The 25,018-nt window shown below is 34.9% G+C and overlaps 1 protein-coding gene across 1 annotated transcript in view; it reads left to right on the top strand.

Moving 5' to 3' along the window:
• ADGB (androglobin) overlaps window positions 1-25,018 on the top strand; it is a 79,257-nt gene that overhangs the window by 2,534 nt on the left and 51,705 nt on the right. The window contains 11 exon segments of the mRNA XM_088537071.1: window positions 1,948-2,019; window positions 3,059-3,247; window positions 4,553-4,692; window positions 6,580-6,666; window positions 8,355-8,566; window positions 9,276-9,404; window positions 11,761-11,846; window positions 14,335-14,509; window positions 15,260-15,350; window positions 18,413-18,542; window positions 23,673-23,687. Of these exon segments, the coding sequence (XP_088393197.1) occupies window positions 1,948-2,019; window positions 3,059-3,247; window positions 4,553-4,692; window positions 6,580-6,666; window positions 8,355-8,566; window positions 9,276-9,404; window positions 11,761-11,846; window positions 14,335-14,509; window positions 15,260-15,350; window positions 18,413-18,542; window positions 23,673-23,687 (1,326 nt within the window).

The raw sequence follows: 25,018 nt of genomic DNA, 5'->3' as shown, positions 1-25,018 counted from the left end.
TATGGCAGCCAAGAAAGCTATGGAAACATATGCACCTATGTTAAAAACAGATTATAAAATCTATCTTTGGAGTCTTGTCAAGAAAGCATTTAGTTTCTTTAAGAGTTGGTAAAAACTTTCATGCTTGTTTTGATGCCAGTGTATTTTTGGGGATCAAGCAGCTATGGTTACAAAAAGTATGATAAGTTATTGTAAAATTATTGTAAATCTCAAGTAATGAAAGTGTTTAATGATACACGTTGTTGCCTAATCTACTAACAATTATAAAAGAAAAAACCTATTTAGTGTGATAAGCAAAGAATCAAACAGACGATTACCAATAGCTAATAGGGGTACAGGTGTTTACATCAATAAGCTGTAATCATATGAATTGCTTGAAATTATAGAATAGACTGTATTCAGTAATAGCAGTTATGAAAACATTTTAAAGAAGTTCAAGGTTTCTTAAAGACATTGTTCATATCTACTAGTACAAGCAAAATTGAGTTCATACATGACTACACCTACTAACAAATATCCAAAATTATATTTTGACACCTGAGAAACATGATAGCTGAAGAACATAATTTTCTGTTAGAAAAAAAGACATAAAATAAGTTCTGTTTGAGTGTTTCATTATACAGAATAGTATAATACTATAGTATGGTAGTTTAATAGTGTCAAATAGAAGTCAAGATTTTTGGAAAAAAATGGATTAGATTTCATTGTATGGTTTAATTTCACATAGGACATGAACTTTATTTTTTAAATGTGAAAAATGAGAAGATGAAGAACCTTTCACCTTAAGGGACTCAAGAGTCTGATATCTTGGAATCCTCCTTGGCGTGTGGAGGGCTCATTTTTTTTGTGTGTGTGTCTTCAGTCATTCCATTTGTTTTTCTCTTCCTGCATTCCCAGCCCACCCTAGATTTGTTGAGAGAGATGGATAATGATTTTGCTGACAACCAGAATTTAATCCTGATGTATCTCTCATAATCTTAAGACTGATTTTTTACAGTTTAACAAGTTTTCAATGATGAACAGATTTTCATCAAAAAATACCCAAAGTTACTTAGTTTCACTTTTAAGATTTCAAGATACAAAGAAGAGACATTATTTACATAAAATATGTATCTTTAAGTTATTTGACAGAATTTTGAGTAGCGCAAGAGATAAAATATAAGCATAGAACATTTGGCTCTTTTTAGGAAATTTGAAGTGTTCGCACTGAAGATAGAACATGAAAGGGCAGTATTTAAAAAGAAGGGAGCACATTAGATATTGTTTTGGTTGAAAGTATTCATTAGACATCACAAGGTGTCTAAGCCTATCTAATGTTTCTGCCACCCAAAGGTATTGAAATTGCTGTTCTTACCATTGTGAGGATCTTAGACCCACACTCTTAACTCTCTTTTTGATTCGGCTTTTCTGCTCATCCAGCTCTGGTGAGCCAGTTGGCCTGCTAAACTTGGAAGAAAATTGGCAGCAAAAAAGAAAACAGTGAATGAAACTTCTCTTTTAGAGATCTGAGACAACAATTGTGGGGTCAGGCAGATTCCAGCACTGAGTAAGAATAAGGTGTGAGATGACACAGCTAAAACCTGGGCCAGGCTGGAGGAGTAAGACTGTTCCTTTCAGAAACAGCAAATCATTGAATCAACTTAACTGCCCTGTGATTCTTAACGCTAACTCTTTATGCTCAAGTTCTTCTTACACACTGGTTTTACTTAGATTATCCTGAGGACAACTTTTTAATTGTCTAGTAATAATAATGATTCTTTTGCTTTTAGAACAGCATTTGAAGGGAATTTATTTGGAAACACCAAAGCAGATAAAAGGCTTGCAAAATTTCAGCCTTCTAATTGATGTCTGATATGTCTTAACATTTGTATGTAACTACTGTTAAATATTGCTGTTCATTAATTATTTTGTGGATAATGGGCTTTTAACTAATTTGCTTTCTCCTAGGTTCCTACAGTAGTGAAAAATGAAACCACATTTGACCTTTTTTCAGCAAATGAACATATATTTTGTAGTGAGGTAGGTAGACATACATAAATGCACTTTTTTATATTTCTTCCTTTTTAAGGGTATATTTCAGTCCAAATTTCTGCTATGAATAAATAAATTGTGGCAAGTTCCTTAAATGAAAACAAAACAGTGAGAGGGAAACATTGATGAAAAAAATCTAGATTTGTAAAATTGTTTGCACTTTTTGGAATTTGTAAAAATTAAAAAGCGATAGTTTTCTAAATATGATTTCTTAAGATAATGTAGAGGCTCTGAACTGTGGAGACTGTTACTGGAGTGATAGTCCCTAAAGATAATATAAAGTAAAAGCCAGATTAAAAAAAAAATGAAGCAGTTAGAACCAAGGCATGTGAGTGAGTGCCTTACTGGTTATATGCTTCTTCATAAATTCAACTTAATTCAGTGATTCAACGAAAACGTAAAATTAAGTGTAAGAGAAAATGTATGGGAAGAAGTAACCAAAAAGGGATGCTCTAAACTTTCCTATCCACAGAACCTCTACACGTTTTTAGGGCAAATACACTGTAATAAAAGCTTATTATCATTCTTGTTTCTGTAAATCACAGTCTAGTGATACTGTTGAAACCATAGCATACATTATAAATCTGTATGTTAGAAAGACATGTACTCGAAAGATCATTATTTGTTAAAACTTCTATTTAAAAATTAAAAAAAAAATACTTGAAATAGTTTAGTGTTTTTTACTGAGTATTGAAACTGCTACCAATTTTTAACAGCTGTATCTGGTATAATATAATTTACTTTGAAATGTCCTCCTTTTTTTGGTGGATGGACAGCCTTATTTGTGGTGTCTGTTCTCTTTTGGGTAGTATTGTGTTGTTACAGAAACTGTGGAAAAAAAAAAAAGAAAGAGTTGTACCAGTGAAAGTAAATACTGAATAAATCTGGACTGCTTTTATGTTGCTTCTTCATGTAACACTGGGAGCTCTTCTGTGTCCATTGATCATTGTAGAATAATTTGATATTATTTTTCTAAAAGTTTTAAATAGAAATATTTTTTCTTTTCATATTTCATTTTATTTTTCAGCTGATGAGGTGGATTATAAGTGAAATTTGTTTAGCCTGGAGGATATGTAATGAAAAGGTTTCAACTAGTGAAACATCCACACTTTTTTGGAAACCATGGGAACATATTTATTCCTTATGTAAAGCTACTAGTGACCACATGCCACTGTACAATAGCTATGGAAAATATATAGTGAAACTTTATTGGATGGTGAGTAGTTGCTTCTTGTATCCTAAAACATTATTTCTCTGTACAATCGCTACAGCCAACAAGCCACATTTTTAGTGATTAAGATAAGTGTTTATGATTAGAAAACATAGATGTCTGTAGAAATAAAAGTGTTAACAAACTGCTGGTGAATGAAACAAAATGCATCCCATCGGCCTTTTGTGCAATTTAACACTGTCATTAAGCTTTGACATTAAAACATATGTATATATATTTTCCCCCTCTGGTCTGTATAATAAGATCCTGTGCTTACATTTTTTTTTTTTGCTTAGTTAGAAAGAGGATACAATAATGTTAGTTGCTAAAGTTACATGTATGTTAAAAAGGTCTACAGAAATAACTTTTCTTTAGATGCTTGTGACTTTTTTAATCTCAAACATCAATTTTCCATATTATTCCTTAGCATAAAGAACAATTCCAAAAGAAAAATCAAAAAACAGGTCATTCTGTATTGTGAAATGAATAGCTATATGCAAATGGTTTTTCTGTTAAAAACAAGATTAATTTCTGTGAGCTGCAGTAGAATTGTGATTTTTGTCAGATCCTGGGGTTGACCTGCTGGAAAGCAACTACAAGAGAAGTGTCTGGGGGTCCTTGTGGGCAACAGGTTGACCACAAACCAAAAATGTGCCCTTATGGCAAAGATGTCCAATGGAGTGATGGGCTCGGTGCTGGACTTTCCAGTGTGAGACATATGGAGCTACTGCAGGGATCCAGCAAACGCGATGGTTAAGGGACTAACATATCCTTCATAGGAGGAGAAGATGAGAGAAATGGGTCTGTTCAGGAGCTGGACAAGAGGGCACTGGGAGGGGAGTCTTGTAATTACATCTAAATATCTGAAGGGAGATGAAAAGAACACACTGTAAGGATAGAAAGTAATGTTGAAGAGGCCTTTGTAAAAGCAGCATTTAGTTAAGTCTTTTAGGTCATTATTGTTAGGCATTTGACATGGCAGCTGAAGAAGCATCAGTGGTGTGTGGATGTGTGACAAGCACACAGCAGACCACACATAAAAGAATAAGTATGTCTGGAAATAGTTGCAGTTGGATTATTCTATGAAATAACTCAGTAATGAAATATTGTGAATACTAATTCCATGTTTCTCAGTTATTACAAGAGAAATTATTTCTAAGCCATCTCTAACAAAAATTAAAATAGAATTGAATCCTTGAGAAAGGGTGTGAGTTCTCCTACATGCACGTTCTTTTTCCAATGCACAAATTCAATGTTCGTTCTTTCTTCTTTTTTTTTTTCTTTTTTTTTTTTTTTCTTCTTCTGGCATAGGGATGCTGGAGAAAGATCACTGTGGATGACACCATGCCATTCAGTGAAGATGATAATTTGTTACTACCGGCTACAACCTGTGAAACTGAACTTTGGCCAATGCTGCTGTCCAAAGCTATCATTAAGCTTGCAAATACATAGTATGTTTAGTAGGCTTTTTTTCAGTTTGTTTTGTGAAATAGTGTGGAATTTACAAAAAAAAAAGAAAAAATAGTGTTTTTTGTGTGCACAAGAAAAAATATTTTGCTTCAAATATTGTAATGACATATAAGTACTTTTCTGAAAGCTGGCACAATAAATTAGTAAGTCACGTTCCTCAGTGATTACTGAAGATACAGTGATTCCTTCTTATATGTTTGTTTATGTGTATATAGGCACAGAATACTTCACAAAGAAACTTGAGTTATCTCCTCTCTGTATCTGTCTTGTCTGTCTGCAGTTATTCCAGAAAAGACTCACGTGCTGTTTTTTGCCCAAGCAACTTACTGCAGTTTTGTGAGGCTTAATCAGCCTGTTAGGAAGGGAAATGTTTGTGTGAACAAATAAAATAAATATAGGCAGAATACAATTATATCATATTGTGATTCCTCTTTTCAGAATTTATAAATTCCCTTTTGATTTGTCTGATGTTAATTGTTATAACCTGTAGAGGTGGTACTCTGCTAACTAATGTCTAGGAAATTATAAGGCTAATTATATATATATTATTTATATATTATACATATAACACATAGTATATCTATGTGATATATACTGTGCATATATTGCATATATAATATTGCATATAGGTATATGAAATAAATTAGAAACCACTGAAAAAAAAAGAATACATCCAGGTACCAGTTATTGTAGATTCCAAATTTAAAATAAATAGCTAGGAGTGGGCTTTACAAATCAAAGGGAACATGATATAATGGAGTTCAAGTCAACAGGATTGATGGTGGTGATCTGCTTTGTCTTTCATGTTTGTCCTATTTGGACTGTCACTTACATCCTAGGTGAAAAAATGGAGAGATCCCTTTGGCAGAGAAAAGGGGCTCCTGTTTGTAGAGACAGGAAGGAACCGCTGAAGAGCATGTATTCTGATGGGACTTCTGTCTGTTCCAGCTCACTTTTAAAGGAGAACAGACTTACAGTGCAAACGGAATATAAATCAGAGACGAAGAAGGAGATCCTCAAGGCTGTTGAGGAAAAAGGCACTTTGGGGGGAAAAAAAGGAAATTGTTTAAAAGTATTTTGTACAATTTGAAGTTCTGAAAGTGATACTAATTTTTAGTTGAAAGTAATCTTAGCTTCCCTTTCTAGTCACATCAACAGTTATATTTGTCAGAAGAGCACTCTAAAGGACTTCCAACACAGGACAGAGAGTCGCCCAATGGAAAATGCCGTTTGTAGGATTGCGTTTGAAATCTTGAGTGATAGGGGCCTGAGTCATGGCTAAAGGCTGGCACGTTTAACCTAGGTCCTCTTGGGATATGAAGATGGAAACCTCTTTGTAACATAGGAGCCCTTTTGGCTTTGAAAGTGTCAGGTACCCTGGAAATGCAACCAACTTCAGCATAATAATGTGCGAGTTAGAGGATCTGCTCAGGAGGTTCTAGGTTCGTTTCCATCTTACAGCATGAGATTTCAAACCTGCATCTCTTACCTGTGCAAAAAAAGCCTGCAATGTGAGAATATAAAGTACTTGCAAATGTTTGTTGCAACTGTTGACATTGTACATTAAGGAACACATTAATGAACCTGAGCGGCTAAAGTTGTGACTAATGGCTTGTTCTTTTGCACTTTGCTTATCTGTAACTGCACACTCTTGCTCTTACAGAAAGCAGTATTGGCTGTAGAGTTGACCATGAGTTGGATATATTACCACAGAATGGTTGAGGTTGAAAGGGACCTGTGGAGATTATCTAGTCCAAATTTTATTATATTCATATTATTTTTAATTCTCTATTTTAATTATTTAAAAATATTATAATTCCATAATTATAATTCCATAATTCCACATTTCATCTGCTTTTTCGTTGTAGTGTACGTGAAAGTGGAAAAAGAGAGCTAGAGGAATTTACAGTTTTACATGCACTGACTGGATGGATACCAGAACTTATTCCTATCCAGTAAGTTCTTCTAATAAAAAAAATCATATGTTAGTTATTTAGTTTTATAATGCATTAAGGAAAAATAAAGCTGAACCTGAAAATTCATCAGCATAAATTTGGGAAAATGTAAGTCTTTCAGTTCTAGCACTAGAAAAATGTACGTTCAAGGAATCTAATTTTATTGTGTTTTTCTTTGCAAGTCATACAGATACTTGTGAATGCATGTGCATTTGTGAATACATGTGTGATACTTGTGCAGATACTTTTTATGTTAAGCTGATGGTTATTATTATTAAAATAAATTTATATTTTAATTGATATCAAATCTTGTGGTGAAAATAGGGTTAAGAGTTAAGTTTATATCACAGATACTATATATCACAGATACTATAAGTTGTCTGTCAGGAACAGTAATAATTTTATATGGGAATAGACTATAGAAAGTATACTATGTGGTATGATTTTGGAAGTAAATAAATTTGGCTACTGTGGAGTTTTCACTTCTTAAACTGAAGTAGCTGGTATACCTTTATTTCAAATAAAAATAATATTTCCAGCTTCTAGTAATATTTCTTACTTCTTTTCTATGTGTTTAAGTTCCTCTCATGTTTCTGGTTTTCCAGCATGACATCCTTTATTTAATAAATGATTGTCATCCATACTGCAAATGCAAACTTCTTTTTTTAATTGTACTTTTTCACCTTCATTTTAAATGAATAATTTGTTTAGGTATGGCTGTTTTGGTTTAGGTATAATTTGTTTATATGTTATCGTTTAGGTGTAATAGTATTTCAATATAAAGTAACATCAGTCATGCCTTATTTTGTTCTTCATTTCAGCAGTCATATTTCTTTTTTGTCCCTTTCATGCTTGCGGTTTATTTTTTTGATATCTCTCTGTCCTGCAGTGTGCTTGTAGCCCATGGCTTTAGATATCTAAGTGACCTGAATTTGGTTCTTTATGCAGTTCAGTTTTATAACAACAAAAAACATATTCATGAATCTGGCATTTATTACAAATTGATTAACTTTTGCAGAGGGAAAATGTGAATACCACAAAATTATTGCTGTAATAGTACGAAGATGGCTTCTGTTTGCTTTAAAAACAATTATTTAAATAAGCATGCAGTTAGAATGCATGAAACTTATTTACGGTCCTAAATAATTCATTCGGTTTCAGTTTATTTCTGGAATTACTGATTTTCTGTGGAGAAACAGTATGACATCTACCATCATATCAAGATGCTGTTTTAGCTCATGAAATCAGTGGAAAATTCATGGAACTGCATGTGTTGAAACAAATAGGAAAACCGAGTCTGAAAGTACCTTTGCAAAAAGTTTTTAATGTCTAGGATCGAGTTATTAAATGGTACAGTTGCCAAGTGGTATATGAATTTTCCCCAGTAATTGCACAGTACCAATATTGGGCCATAATTTTGCCTGCTAAAAGGCTTGACGAAATAATGTTTTTACTAGCTTTTCTAACCAACATCTTTCTTTCAGACATCTTTTTTAACAAGCATGTTACATTTCTGCAGGAATACACAATCAGGTATATGTTGCTTATTTACTAGAAAAACCTAATCATTTTTTCAAAGAATTGGACTGTCAGTGGCGGTAATAATGTTCTCCAAGCGAAGACCACACATTCGTACCTTATTGCAAATACAAATATCATTAATAATTACATGCATTTGGTTTTTTAAGGTCTGGTAACATGGATAAAGTTTGGGGTTTTTTGAAAGAGATTGTGCCAGAATTCAAGCTGCCAAATGGGAAAACTCCAGAAGTTGATAAACCTCAGCCACATAAAAAACCTAAAGAGACCAAAGCTTTTGAATTAAAAAATGAAATTTCGCCTGGGAATAAGCAGTCAGAGAAACCTGAGAAAGCAGAGAAGGCTGATAAAACTGGCAAAGGTCTGTGTTATCTTTGTAAGCCAAGCATAAGTAGTGAGCATCATTAAGAAGTTCTCTAACTGTAGAGCTCGTTAGAAGCATTAACAGACTCCTCCTTTTTTCTTCCAAGCATTCCTGACAGACTCCTCTTCTATGTTGTTCAGTACTTCCCATGTAAGACTTTATTTTCTGACTCATAAAACATTGCTAACTTTCTTTTCCTTCAGGCTGATAGTTTCCTTGCTGGCTCTTGGTGTTTGTTTTGGAAAAGTAATCCCAGAACGATTTAATAACTTCTGAGAAAAAAATAATGATAAAGGTTTCTTTTTTTTTTTTTTTCTTTTTGGAAAAAGAAAGGGAAAATTACTGGTGCATGAGGTCAGGGACTTGAAAAAATAATTTGATCCTCTTTCAGAGATTGATGCTTTTTCAGATATTGCAAACTTCATAGTAGGTAAGTGGGAGTTGAGCTGTAATTGACAGATGGGACTAGTATGTCCCTAACCCACTCTCAGTAAATCTGTATTTAAATCTTAAGAAAATCCCACTTATTCTTTTTTTCAATGAAGGTATGAGCTCTTCTAACTGGACAGTAGCTACTTACTGGGATAGTGATTTTTTTTTTTTATTTATCTAAAATATCAGTATACCATTTGCTGAGTACTTCACCCTATGACTGAAAGTTTTTATCTGAAAAGCAAAAATAATCCATCTTATTTTTGTTTAACAGAAAAAGCAGAGCAGAAAGAAATTGGAAAGAAGAGAAGCAGAGATGGAGAAAAAGAAAAACACAAGTCATCGCTTCTGTCCTCACGAATCTCATCAGATACCCAAAGCTCTCTTCAAGCCTTGACTGAGGGTAAGTCCCGTGCCTTCAAAGCTAGAAATAAAAGCAAGGAGATACACATAAAGCAAGGGATTTTGTTTTTAATATAAGTTTTTCTAATTTAAATTGCAGGGGATTTAAATACACTTATTTAAATTAATTTCCTGCTTCTTGATGTAAATCCTGATTAAAATTTGTGATTTAAATCATTCAAATTATATCAGTCCAATACTGCTGTTTGCTGTCAGCAAACATTATTAAGAGTTACACATTTGACTTCCTATGCTTTATGCTGCTAATGGGGTTAAATTTTCAAATCTATTAATGGAACACAGTTGTTTCAGTGGTAGTAGTTGTGGAATAGAAAATGAGACATTTCACCTGAATATAAAGAAAAGAGAGCATGAGCAAACACTCTAGTCTATCATGAGGAAAAGAAAGAAAGGGGAGCAGAAGGATTCTAGTTAAGTGATGAGTTCTAGAAATTTTACTAAACCAGTGAAAGGACATTAAGATTATCAAAGATTGTGGAAACACATGATGTTTTGGTCTTTGTTCTACCATATAAAAAACAGTATATTTACCTATGAATATGATGGTGAGCCAAGAAGGAAAGAGTTTAGGTCTGATGATCAGGTAACTCTTGTCCTGGGTCTGTTTGATCAACAGAAGAAGACAGACAGAAGACCGTTTGGTCTCCCATTTACTCCTCTAGACTAATTATTTCCCAATAACTTCTGAGCTGGTGCAAAGAGAATACAATTCTAGTGAAGAGGGCATTAGCCAGGCATTTGAGAGTCTGTTCTTCTACAGACCAGCTATTTATTTTTGCTAACTCTCAATGTGCCTTGATGTCACTTTCACAGTTAGGAATAATAATAACGTCTATGTCACTTTTCAATGTCAGCATAGTGTTTGAAGAATATAATTATATTAGAAATTTGTAACTCATACGAGTAAATCTATAATTTTAACTGTCAGAATAAATTATATGGGTAATACTTATGAAAATATCCATAAGTTCTTTCCAGTTTCCTTTTGCCTGTTCAAAAGAGTTTTATGTACAAATAGAGAGAGGAACTGAATATTCTGATGTGTTTTTTCAAATGCATATTATCATTCTGTAATATATATGTAAATCCTACAAAGCACACAGATCATTTTTCTGCACACACACAAAAAATTCTATTAGACAGAGCTAATCCATACCTAGTATGCCTGAGAAGAAGAATATTATAGGCCAGCTGAAAAGTTTGAAAAAGCAGTTATAACTCAAAATCAGCTCTTGTTTGCCAATAAAAAGATTTAAGAGAAGCCTCACATTGTAGTAAGAAAGTATGTTGCAAGGCTGTCTTTTTTTTTTTTTTTTAATTTACATCATTAAGATTTATTCAAAACATAATAGTTTCCCTCTTTGGCCTATCTTTTTCATTGATTACCTACAGTTTTATACAGTTTATGCGTTTTACCTAGATAAATTCCACTGGTACTTTCTCAGTTCTTTGGAGACTGAACTGTTTGTTCTGCTTGTGTAGCATTCACTGAATCTGTAAATGAAATTGCAGAACAAATTAGAAGTGGAACTTAGACAGCTACAAAGATGCAAAAATCTTTAACTACCCACTGCAGAATCGTTAAGTCCTCACTGATGAATATAAATAATAGGCTTTGCTGAATCTGTTTTGTACAATATGTCATAACATATTTCACCTAATAATACAAATTTATCAAGGCTAGACACTGAGTTCACACTAATCAACAGCACACGTGGTGATAATTTGTGTACATCCTCCTCAGTTTTGATCAAGTAATGTTTTATTTTTAAAAGGCACTGGTGTACAGCACAAAATCTTTTTGCTGTTCTAATAGTATTATTGAAGTGAATACCATGTGCTCGGTAGCTCTAATAATTTTTTCAGTGCCATGCAGACATTTTATTTCACGGCCCATCTGAAATGAATATGACAGCTTTAGGTTCTACTTGGTGTTTGATGAAATACTTGTGTTTGAGAAATACATCTCACATGAGATTCCTATGACCTGTGGCTTGTACCATTCTGTAACATGTTGTACATCGTAGCTAGTGCTGTATTTGTAGTAGATCAGATGTGTCAGCAGAGAACTGAGATCAAACCTAAATTATAATCTTGCTTTTGAGTAAGTTGAAACCCGTAGTTAATACAAGAGCTTTGGTTAACACGGAAATCACAAACATGGAGAGATAATAAGAATCTATTGAGAAGTAACTCTAGCTTACAATCAAGTAAGCTAGTCAGAGAAAGAGGTGATCTATAAGAAATCAGAATAATTTAAGGTGAGACATCACAGCATTTATTTAATGTTTGTCTTGTTTTAACAGATATTAATGTTTTCTCTCTAGATTCCTTAGTGTCAACCCAGCCACAAATGATCGTGTATGCTAGCTGTATACCACTACATTTGTTTGAAGAGAAAATTTTTACATTAAGCCAGATGGTAAGATCCTTCTCCAGACAAGGAAATGTTCTATATTTTATTATTAAGACATTTATTTTTGTAGCAGTTACATTGTAAAAAAGTATAGCACAGTAAAACAGTCCCTAAGTAATGACTGTCAGTGAAATTTTTATTTCAGTTCCTCCAAATACTGATCATGCATTTTCCAGCTATAACCCTGACGATCCTTCAGTATTACTTCCCTTTCCTCTGGAACCCCTAAGTCTCCGACTAAGGAGAAAATACATCATCATGAGATATTTATGAATGGAAAAAAATAGCTGGACTAATTATTGTAAGTGCTGCTACTTGAAAAACATGAATTATAAGTTTTTTTTAAACTACAGTTCAGGCCTTCTCTAATATATACTTTCTGATTGGTTGTTCTATAAGAAATAGCATGTTTTTGTACATTGATATCGTTAGTATTGTAACTGATGAAAGCAACTGGAGAATAGTGTACATATATCTGGGATAAAGAACAATACTTAAACCACTTAGCCACTCACCCTCCACAGAAAGCTATTTATAAATACCAGCGCAGCCTTTCTTGATTATATTCTTAATTAGGTTTGATTTCTTTATATTTTTAATCATATTTCACATGATTAGAACATTAAAATTTAATCTGCCTTTTCAGGAAACTGGTAGGCTTCATTAGAATAAAGAAAGGACATTTCCAAAAATGTTTTGTAGGGCTTAGTTAACTGCACTATTTCACTAATTCTTGCACTATTTTCTTCCTTAAAATTGCGGGGTGTATTTTATGTTATTTTAAAGACTAGCTTGATCTCTGTGATTTTATCCTGTATAATTTAAGGTTTTAGACAATGTTGGCACTTTGCTAGTAATGGTCAGGAAAAAGCATTTTGTAAGCAGCAGCATAAGGCTTACGTGTTTCCAGACATGTAAGGTCATGAGTCTGAATCTCAAACTTGTTCTCAGTCCATTAGGATACAGAGATTGTTGAAAAAGAGGTATGACAGGCTAGATAGGATAAGGCAGATGAATCCACATATCTAAAACAGTATTTTGGTAAAAACTGATAGAAGAATAGAAGCTGATGGAAGATAAATATAGAAATATAGTGTGTTTCTTCTGGGATTCAGTTAAGAAACTCTTTTTTCAAGATTTTTTGGGGGGCTGAGAAATACTATGCCCTATGGTCTAGTGTTTTGTTATGTAAATAATTAAAGTTTGGAGAAGTAAGCTAATTTTTTAGGATAGGAGTGGCTCCCTAGACTCAGTGGAAATTTTTTCATTGACTGCAATCATGTCAGAATTTCCATCAAGGTTTTTTGCAGTTTCCATTGCAATTGGGCTTCTTAGTGCATATATTCTTGGATGTATGTAGCTAGAATTTAATTTATCTTAACCTTGCTCAAATAAGATGAAAAAAAATCAGATGAGTTATTTGAGTGTGTCTTCTGCTCAGCAACTATATGGCAATATCTCCCTTATAGCAGCTAGCCCACTCCTCTTTAGAAACCTTTTCAATCTCAAATGTTTTACTTAGATTTCTAAATTGTTTAAATGTGTGTAATTAGTCATGACTTCTAGGACCTATCCATGTAAATTCCAATATTAAATGAACCTTATAAAGCACTTCTGAATCTTAACATGATTAATTTGATCCTCTCCATTTAAACCACTCCAATAATTACAGCTACCATCCTCTCTGCAGAATTTGTAGCTATAGTCTCAGGAATATTTTAACAAACAGAAACTTGTTGATAAGCATGTTAAAGAAATAAATAATGGGTGTTTTATTTAGCAAGCAACAGAAGGTGTATTTTTAAAATAAAAACTAAGGATATACAAATCTTGAAAAAGAACATTAGTAGTGAAGAAATAAAATGACTAGGTACTGAACCATATTTTAATGGGAAGAGCACCACTCAATGTCCACACTTAAAATTGCTTCTAAGCCCACTGCCTAACTGGGCTCTGTTTTACGGGTCTGTAATGTGTCTTCTAAACTAGCCATAAAAAGCTTAACTTTAATGAAATTGGTTCAAAGTGATACTATATTGTGAAGATTTTACAAGCCGTCAAAAAGACCAGTTGCTGTTAACGATTCTGTCACTTTATAAAGTCAGCATTATGAAAGGACTGTTCTGCAGAAAAAGTATTTTAAAACATCTATACTTAAAACAGAAAGTATCACTTATTTATTCATTCTGCTTCACCTGTATGTCTATAAGACCTAAAAGCATATGGCTGTATAAATACATTGAAAGAAGTGATAAATCTATTATGAAAAGTAAAATACGTGTATACACTTGTAAGTATTCTATAATACATTTTCTGCTGAAAATCAGTCTTTGTTAGAATGTCTTTTGATAATATTATTGTCAGGTGAACTGTTCTTTTATCATTAATAATCCTAAACCATTAGGTGCTTCTGCACGCATGCTGTTGGTTTTGGCAAGAGAAGGGATGAAGAAGGAGAGCTGTCTTCAGCAGGTTATCTTTCTGTGTTTCATAGGCTGATTCTTCAGAGAAGCAGAGGCAATATGGACTTTCCCACCTGTATAGCCATCCTGTCCTGATTACTAGAACTAGGTCCTGCCCTCTGGTAGCACCGCCACAATCGCCACTGGTTCCTCGCTGGAAACTTTTCCGTCAGAAAAAAGAAACTATCGTGACATCTGAACCACAAGGTTCGTCTAGTCAGACCTCCAGAACAAATTTTGCAATTGTTAATTACACCTGAATCATTATAAACATTCCCATGGTTGTATTTACAACCATCATCTTTTAGTGTAGTTTCAATGGAACTGTCTGGGGGATTACTTTTCTTCCTTTGGTGGTGGGGTCTATTTTTATGTGATAGTCCCCCTCAACTTCATTAAATACTTTAATTATAAATGTTTTAAGAAGTGTCTTATCGTATTTCTAAGAAAACTGTTTACTCTGTTGGATAAAATTAGGAGGGGGCATAATAAGAGCACTGCCAGAGCTTTCTGATGCAGAGTCATTACACCTTTTAAATATTTGAAATAGTGACTAGTCCTGCTGTAACTAACAACTTGGTTTTAGGAGTAAGCACTTCTTTTAGGGTTTGTTTATGCTGTATAATACAGTTGCATGAGTGACATGAGGTAACATGGGTATGAAAACTTTACACATGCAAAATATACTGTAATAAAACAGATTAAATTAGACAAAGGCATAATGTACTATCATAGTTATAAGGTGATGAAGTGTCATCACCTTAGGATGAAAGCCATCCCAGGTTTTTCTTTTCCATTCAAGTGTGTGAGAGAATACGTAGAGATTCTTTTCTGAAATCTTTTAGAATTATTTAGGGTGATATGCCCAATTTAAATTATTTATCAGGAAAAACTCTGCTGTTAAGTGGTAGTAAATGTTTCATATGAGTATATCTTTAATAAGTTACATTTTTACAGAGCCTGTAATAAAGAAACCTGAAGAACACATTGAGATTGCTAGCCCATTTTTGAATTATAAAATCGACATTCTCACAATACCAACAGATGTGTAAGTATTTAATGTAGTTTCAGCATTCACATCCTTCTGTCAATCAGTTACACTGCAAAAATCCAGTGTCTTATTTTTATCTGTCTCACGGGGGAAAAAACTACTTGGTAGATGTATTTTCAAGCACATCAAGATCAAAGCAATCTATTGATTTATTGATAACACATAATTAATAGGCATTCAGAGAACTGTATGATTAAGATCAGCAATACAACAGCTAAACCGTGATGCTAGACACTTACAGAATGTTAATTAGCACGTACAAACTTCTGAACCCCTTCCAACAACTACTTTTCATCATACACATGCACGCGCAGGCGCATATACGCACTCTCTGGCATTGCGGGTTACAAGCCAACAAGAGGGTTACCCTCTCTTCTGGGGCTGCAGGTTCTCTTACACAGACCTCCTGTTAGAGTTGGGGTGCCCTAAGATGCTCCCTAAAATCTGCAATTCCACACAACAGTGAGAAAACTCCCCAGCAGAGGAAGCAAGCATATCTGAGGGATGGATCCCTTCTCGTTGCACCCTGTGCCAACAGTCCCCTGGCTGGATGAACAGCTCTGCCAGGCCTAGGCAGAGGTGGTCATGCTGGCAGAGCAACCTTTGGTAGCATCAGAACAGGTCTGGGCTATTGCTGATTCTGCCCCAGAGTCCCTACTTGTGCTGCATGTTTTGTTGTTCTTTTATATTCTTTTGAAGCTGAATCCTCTTGTTTCAATGGTGTCTGTGCATGCAACTGCCACTGCTTTCCTAGACAGCCTGTATTTATTTGCTGATGTTGCTCAGTGAACTGTGAGCATTTTGCCTGATTGGTAGTCACAGAAGAATGTCTCAGCATTTATCTCTTCTGCAGAATATTGTCTTGAACGCGTGAAAATTTTGTACATCTGAATCTTTATTCTTCCTCGAGTAGAATCATAGAATTCAGCATAAAATTGTTTGAAATTATTTATGGAGTGAAACCACTGTAATCCAAATTTAATTTTACTTTCTAGGACTACATGTACAGACAAAGGGTCAGGTATCTTTAATGAAAATGAAAATGCAATTATATCTCAAAGGTTTATCACTTTACTCAGAGATTTTATTTTGTCTTTACAGCATTTTGCTAATTTCTCTACAGAGTGGTCCAGAAGTGTAGGACGTCCAAAAGTTCCTTTAACCGGAAATAGGAATATTCTTAGATATTTTTCAAGTTTTGTCTTAAGTCTTGTCATTTTTTTGCAAATAACATTGTAACAGTCATTTAACTAGATTAAAGAGGGAATTGTTGTATGGCTAGTTAGTATTCTCTTTGGTTTCCGAGTGACTGCATGGAACAATGCACAATACACCATCATGCCATACTGGCTGGATGGCAGAGCCCAGAGGGTGGTGATCAGCGGTGCTGAGTCTAGTTGGAGGCCTGTAGATAGTGGTGTCCTTCAGGGGTCAGTCCTTGGTCCAGTCTTGTTCAATTTATTCATCAATGACCTGGATGAAGGCACGGAGTGCTCCCTCAGCAAGTTTGCTGATGATACCAAACTGGGAGGAGTATCCAATAGCCCAGAGCGCTGCACTGCCATCCAGAGGGAGCTGGACAGACTGGACAACTGGGCGGTGAAAAACCTCATGAAATTCAACAAGGCCAAGTGCAAGGTTCTGCACCTGGGGAGGAATAACCCCAGACACCAGTACAGGCTGGGGACTGACCTTCTGGAGAGCAGCTCTGCGGAGAAAGACCTGGGTGTCATGGTGGACGACAAGTTGACCCTGAGGCAGCAGTGTGCCCTCGTGGCCAAGAAGGTCAATGGGATCCTGGGGTGCATTAAGAAGAGCGTCTCCAGCAGGTCGAGGGAGGTGATCCTGACCCTCTGCTCAGCCCTGGTGAGGCCACATCTGGAGTATTGTGTCCAGTTCTGGGCTCCACAGTACAAGAGGGATGTGGAGCTGCTGGAGAGAGTCCAGCGCAGGGCTACAAGGATGATCAGGGGCCTGGAACATCTGCCCTATGAGGAGAGGCTGAGGGAGCTGGGCCTGTTCAGCCTGGAGAAGAGAAGGCTGAGAGGGGATCTAATCAGTGTCTATAAGTACCTTAAGGGAGGCAGTGAGGAGGATGGGGCCGGCCTCTTTTCAATGGTGGCCACCGACAGAACTAGAGGTAATGGCCACGAACTGAAGCACCAAAAGTTCCACAGGAACTTAAGGAAAAATTTCTTAACAGTGAGGGTGACAGAGCACTGGAACAGGCTGCCCAGAGAGGTTGTGGAGTCTCCTTCTCTGGAGATCTTCAAAACCCGCTTGGACGCAGTCCTGTGCCATGTGCTCTAGGTGACCCTGCGTGTGCAGGGGGGTTGGATTAGATGACCTCTAGAGGTCCCTTCCAACCTTAAGCATTCTATGATTCTGTGATTTATACTGATGATCGTTGAGTTTTCATGGTTGCCATTTACAATTAAAAGTACATTAAATTACGTTTTTTGTTGTTGTTATTTTCAAATCATATATAAGAATACATAAAAATGTTTAATACCCATAAGTTTATTAAAATAATGAGTGAATAATAATTAAAATGCAGTATTTGTATATTAACATAACTATCTTCATATTTAATAGATTGCTTCATTGTTCACTTATCACTTGTCAAGGACCGTTTTCTTAATGTACAAGTTTCCATGACAATCAGCTAATTTAGTCTTGCAATTTAATTAACAGGTAGTAAAAAATATATAGTAAGAATTAGCATCTTATTAAAATAATATAGCTGCATAAATAACATAAGGGGCTTATATTCACAATTGAGACTGAAACTGTTTTTAGTCTCTTGCTTTTATTCTAATTAAATAATTTGAAACGCTCAAAAGAAAGAGTTGTTGCTAGAGATCTTGATCTTTCATTATTTCAGTCTTTCAGAAAAGACTGGATAAAACAGGCTTACCTTTTTTTCTCTGATCTTTATTGCTCTAATAAAACAATTACAGATAGAAATCTAATTGGCATGTGTGCAACATTGTTTTGATGTTCTTGTTTATTTGTCAAGCAAACAGTACATTTGAACTTCCTTTTGTTTTATTATTTAGTCACTTTCCAAGGACTACCATTAAAAGAGGATTTCACTCCGTATGCCTTCTCCCTTCTCTTAGTGAAGAAGATGAATATGAAATTATTGTGAGTATGAATTAAAATATGAGACACTTAAAAGATCATAAGGTAATAATTATCCTATTTAATACAATCTACTTAACACAATATATGTTGCAAAGGGTAGTGAAAGACAAAATAGAAAATACTGAAATATGGATTTTTAAAAAAATCTTTTTAGTAAGCTTTTTCTTTCTCTTTTTATATAACACACCTGTTCTTTCATTTTATATTTACATTGGGGCCTGCTGGGTGAGGTATATTTACTAACATTTCTCATTTTAACATTTTTCTATAATTTATTCCTCAGTTTCTTAGAACACTATTGCTAATACTATGAAATATTTTGGGTTGGATCCTTAAATCAGTTTGATGGAGAAAACTTTAACAAGTCAAGTGCCTTTATAAATAAATGTGTATTTCATGGGTTAATCAACTGTATTTCAACTACAATGAAGGATATACCTATGCATATGGCTACTGGAAAAATGTAAACTTTGTAAACATGTACCTTAAAATTCCATCCTCGTTACCTCTTCAGAGTATATTACAATGCCATTCTCATATTCTAGATCTGAATTTCAGGTGTTTTAATTTCTATCTACTATGCATATGGAAAATATGCAGGCGTGGGTGTAAATTAGTGGGCACATATGAATTAAAAATAAGACAATTCTGTAGTGAAGGAGAATTCTTTGCAATAGACTAAGTTGTTAGCTATTCTGTGTTTTGTACATTTTATCCACAAGTAATAGTTTAATTAATACTTCATGAGCTTTTAAAAGTATTTTTAATAATTGCAAGTCATGAAGATTAATACAAAAGCAGCCGGTTAAAAAGCTGTAAGTAGCTTCTTAAAACGTATGATAATTATTAGTTGTGTGACTTCAGTCTCTCCAGCTGTACAAACATAGATATAGTTAATTACAAAGTGATAGACATCTATGTGCTAAAAGCACAACAGTAGCTTGGAACATCCCTTTCCTTTTCTCCTCCTGTCTATGAATGTAAAAACCATTCTGACTGTAGAATGCTGATCTGCCCCAGTAGTGCATGGATTCAAGGAGAGTGAAGGGCAAGTATGAAAACACATGACAGACAGACATTGATAAAAATGGAAAGGTAGGAATTAAAAATGAGCGTGCCTCCATTTGAGAGTAATCTGATTTGATCATGAAGTGTAAGGAGGCATGAACAGTTAATTGACTTGTGCTTGGATATTTACTTTTGCCTTAGTTTAAATCTCAGCTGAAATATGCTGGGCCTCTCAACAGCTGAAGTGTGTAAATTGAGCTGCATTCAAACTGCTGAAGTGAGTAACATTTTTAACTTACTAAATAATTTTATTTATTTGCATATCAAAATCTTAATCAACAAAAACAATATTTTAAAATTACAGAGCTCTAGGAGGGAACTCCTTTGGGGAGGCTTTCTTTCTGTAATTTTAATACTTGAAATAACAGTAAATATCTACACATAAAATATCTAGTTTTGGGGGGTTTTTGTTTGTTTTTAAGTGACTAGTGGTTACAAAACAAAATACCGAAAGAGAAATTTTGAGATATCCAGTTGTAGTAACATTATTGCCATCTGTAGACTTTCATATTGTAGTGTACAGAATGTGAATAACTGCCTCCATTTTATGTTGTGTGATTATTTGGGACAAATCTGTGCTTAAAACCCCTGAGGTATATTTGGTAGATCTTTGGGATGTAGCACTTTTATTCTGCCAGATTAAGTTTATTCTGCCTTATTAAATTTAAATTTAGATATCTCAATACACTTCAATAGAGCTATCTGAATTTACATCCACTGAATATCTGGTTCACCGTTTCTAAGGTCCGTGGTCACAGAAACAGAGGTGATATCTGTAGACACTGATACATGAAAGATAAATTTTAAGGATCTGATATGCCTTCAATATGCCTTCATTGAAGAATATCACATTCAAAGATATGGCATTATCCCCTCTGTCCCCAAAGTACTTATGCCAAAGAATAGAAATTGCTTCATTTTTTCAAATGAATGATTTTTTCATTTTTTTTATCTTTGAATTTTCTGTTCCTCCTGATTTTTCAGTTCTAAAAGTTTTGTGGATTTATAATTAGAAAAACTTCTTTTTTTCTGTTTTTTTGTAGATAAAATGATCTTGATTCACTCTGTAAATAAAGAAAAATAGACTTTGAGCAACAATGTGTTTTAAAACTCCATGAACTAGGTCCAATTATTTGATTTTTATTGATATTAAAATCATTAGTTTTTAATTGGAATGGGCTGCGCAGAGAGGTTGTGAAGTCTTCTAATTTGGAGATGTTCCAAACCTGCCTGGATGCCACCCTGTGCCACATGCTCTATGTGTCCCTGCCTGAGCAGGGGGGTTGGACTGATGATCTCTAGACGGCTGCTCTTCCAACCTCAGCCGTCCTGTGATTCTGTGAAATAAAAAAACAGAAATGAGGTGATTTTACTTGTGCAAGGTACATTTCTGATGTGTGGTAGTAGATTCCTGGCTTATGCTCTTCAGTTGCAAAGAAGTTCCTTCACAGAATAAATAGCTTCCTGAAGCAGAAGAATTTCAGAAACTTAGTTTTTCTTTCCTTTTTATTACTTATTCATTTTCAGGGTCAAAAAGAAGCCAAGGCTCATCAACTGTAAATTTTACATTATGCATTGCTAGACAATGCATTGCTGTTGTCTAGAACAATAATTTCAACCATGTCTTAATAGAGAAAGTTGATCCTGAAATAGATCCCTGTAGATCTGCCATTTGAAAGCCTACTGTAATTTTCATCTTAATGAATTCTTTATTGCAAGCTATCTCCAGAACCATTGGGAAGAAGAAAGGTCTTTACCTTCTGGTTTGAGAAAATGTTGAACAGTAACAAGTCAAGGAAAAGTTAGTGCAAATATGTTTATCATCAGAGTTTGCTAAAGGCTATTAAATATTTTAGTAGACTTACCTGATTACCATCTCCAGAAATCATAAGCATATTCTCCCACTTGATTTATCTTTGTGGCTTCTTCAGCCTCATACTTCCTGGCATTACCGCTTTCTAGAGCAGAAGGGTTAAAATCACTACTCTCTCCCCTTGATCTAAACCCAGTACACTTGTGCTTAAATATTGGTTTACCTCTTTTCTTTACTTTTAGTGACATCTTTAAACATGGAAGCTCAGTCATACCTTCTTCTGCTTTAGCACTGATGTCAGTCTTAGCGTTCTGTTTAGTTTGCCAGCTGTGTTTGTGCTTTTTAATTTTCATACTCTCCATAAATATTCCAGCACTGTTGTGTCATATCAACCTTTCTATTCTTCTCATAACATATTTCATAAGCCCAGTGAAGTGGTGTTGAGTCAACAGGATATCTAGATAGGCAGTAAAAAAGTTTATTTTCTTGGACAATGACATGTTTTGGAAATTGATTTTGATTTGCATGTGAGGAAGATTCTCCTCTTAATTTTTCAGGAAAAGGAAGTGGACAAGAGATGTGAAAAACCTAATTTAGAAGTGAATTCTCATTATAAATGCTGATGCTTTTGAGAGAATCTTTCTGAGTAGGCTTGTGATTATCCACTTATTTGCAGATTGGGACAACACTAACAGTGAAGACTGCTTAATAGAGGAAGTGAGCCCGTAATCCGCTATTTTTAAGTCATTCCTACATACTGGTCTGTGCACATTAGACTTTTAGTTGACTTACTGTTGAACTGTTGCCTTATCTCAAAAGTCACTTCCATTACCCTCTCCCACATCACAGCTAAAATTAGTTGTAATACTGCATTAGTGAAAACAGTAAACTCATGAGTAAAAGAATATGTCCATGTGAATATAGATGTGAAGTAGAAGTGATGATGACTTCAGACCAACATCAGTCCCCCAAAAGTTTAATACAGAGTTGGATCATAATAGATATTTTAGTCATCTTTTCCATTTTGGAGGTAGTTTAAAATGCACTTTTAATCATACAAATAAGATATTTGGAACTTTGTTGTTTCATTTGCAATTAATTGTAGCTGAGGAGCTTATTTCTAGAGGAAGACAGTTTCCAGAAAAACTGGTGTGGAATGATTGCCATGCATCATTTCTACCATAAATAAAAAGATACCAGTTGTATAAAAACATCCTATTATTTGGTGAATTTGAACAAAGTAAATACCTAGCTAATGTTAAGAGGTTGAGCAATACAAATTGGTAAAATGAACAGGATATTTTATAGTGACATATTAACAATTATAAAGCGTAGAAGATGACAAATCAGATTTTAAGTTAATCAGCGTATTTTCTTCCCATTTTACCTTCAGAGCTCATAGTGAATTTCTCTTCACCAATGTGACTGACATGCAGAAGGAACGTTACGTAACTAAATTCTCCCTGAGTCTAAATGTGTGCATCCTTTCATGTTTCACAGTTGGATCTCATTTTTCTTTTATCTCATTCTTTATCGGATACTGTGGCAGCAGCTTTGACCTTTTCAGGCAATGCGGGCTTTTTAAAGAGGAAAGATGCTTTTAGTTTCTCTTTGTGTGCCAGTGTCTTTGTCACTGTTGCTGCGGCAATAGCAAAATAGAATGAGAGCTTTCTAAACACTCCCTGTTGCTCCAAAGTCTGTGAGATTTAGGTAGACAGACACATCCCATACCATTAGAATTGGGCAGTTATTGATTATATTTGCACTGCAGAAAACAGAGTAAGGGAGCCTACAGGAGTCTTTATGCAACTGTGGCTCAATTACTGAAACTGACTTAAATAACAGTACTAGGCATCCAGATTTTCCGTGGTCTGTTCTTCTTCAGTGGAAATTCTATCAAAGCAGCTTTTGAGGACTTTCTCTATTCCTCCAGGCCTTCCAGGAGCCAGATATTAATTGCAACACAGTGGCTCTGGAGTAAGCTACCACATGTCCTACTAGAAGCGTGGATCATGTGCACTGTCATGAACGCTGAATCTGCAAGGAAGTGTTAGGCTCGTGGTGCAAACATGACAGTTTCTAGGGTTTATAAAGTAAATCGAGCACATATACTTTGGGGGTACTCAGGATTTCTGAGAAACTTGAGAGAGTGTACAGTTGGCCTGTACCTGTCTGGTAAATCCTGTGCATCTGAGAAGAAACTTGCATATACTGGAACCTCATGAATTGTAGACTCCCATGCAGAAACACAACATCTCTGTATATGGGTTCTTCTAAAGTTGGAAGGGGAGACTTCTCAGACCCAAGTGCTGGGTCGTGAATGTCACATGAGAAGTGACCTCAGTTTATCTTTTGTTTTCTAAAGTTGAACGTAGAGAAACTTGGAAACAGAAACTGAAGTATGTGGGCCATTAATTGCAACATCCTCTTATGGTGCCTTCAGTGCTTTTGCTCTAGAAAAGCTCGATACATATTTAAAAAGGGACATGCAGGAATCGAACACATTTCAGTTGCCCAGTTGTTCAACAAACTGTTAACCCTTTCAAAAAGCTGTATATTTTACTCTTAATTTCTGTTTATATTAGGTTTATCATCAGTTTTGACTTATGTGCCTTTAAAATAGAGATTTGAAATAGAATTTAGGATTTTTTTGTGCAAAAATGATCTTTTCAAATTCTCTTAATTAAGTGTAGTAGTAATGCAGTTAAATTGTTAGCATTAAATTATTGGTGAAAGCACCTCCTGGTCAGGGACAGAGACTCCTGGATCTGTAGTTTATTCTAACAGCTCTTTGTAATTAGTTCAAAGAAGGTCAAATATCTAAATTTTTTACAAATTGGCAAGATTCTCAAACTTATTCTGGGCCTTTTATGCCATGGACATGCTGTAAAATGCTTGAGAAAAATTACAGGGGTGGGGCTGTGATATGAGGATCACATTAAAAGTGGAGTTAGAGCACATAGCAGTGTTCAGCCCCTAGGTATCGTGGTCATGTTGTAGTAGTTCAGACTCTTCAAATTATGCCAATCTGCCCCTCAGAGCAGCTTTCTAGGTTGCATTGAGAAAAGCAGCTCTGCGTCAGGGTAGCCCCTAAGCTTCCCCTTTGAAATGCAGAACAGAAAATCATTTATGTGGAGATGTTGTCTAGCTCAGTGGTATCAGTTTCAGCATTATCACCTTTGACACATGTTTTTTTTTAAAAGAGGTGTTTATGTGGAATTTGGGTGGGAGAAAGAATGCAAATGCTTGGTAAAATGACAGCTAACATGAAAAGAAGCTTGCAAATTAGTTTCAATAGCTTTCGTAGGCTCTAGTATTTTTCTGAGTACAATTTAAGCTGGATCATTTAACACATTGATAGTACCATATCCAAATAAGAAATAGCAAAGAAATATGGAACTTCCTCTGTGTTGCCAACCTCCCTCATAAAAAAGATAGTGAGTCTTCTGCAGAGTTATGTCATATTGAAGGTAAGAGGTAAGACAAAGAAGGGGCATTTTTTAAGCTTATTAAATATTTTGCTCTCTCAAAGAAGAGATTGCACCTGTGTTATGAAGATGACTTTCAAAGAGGCTGGTGAACTTAGTTCAACTGCAAACATAAGTGAATATTGCACACAGATTAGTGCAGCTCCTGT

This window comes from Tinamus guttatus, unplaced genomic scaffold (genome assembly GCF_059628265.1).
Source record: "Tinamus guttatus ecotype Peru unplaced genomic scaffold, ASM5962826v1 Tinamus_guttatus_pri_ptg000716l, whole genome shotgun sequence".
In the NCBI taxonomy this organism is placed as follows: Eukaryota; Metazoa; Chordata; class Aves; order Tinamiformes; family Tinamidae; genus Tinamus; species Tinamus guttatus.
Note: the sequence above shows the minus strand (reverse complement) of the source record. Positions and strands in the feature narration are given on the sequence as shown.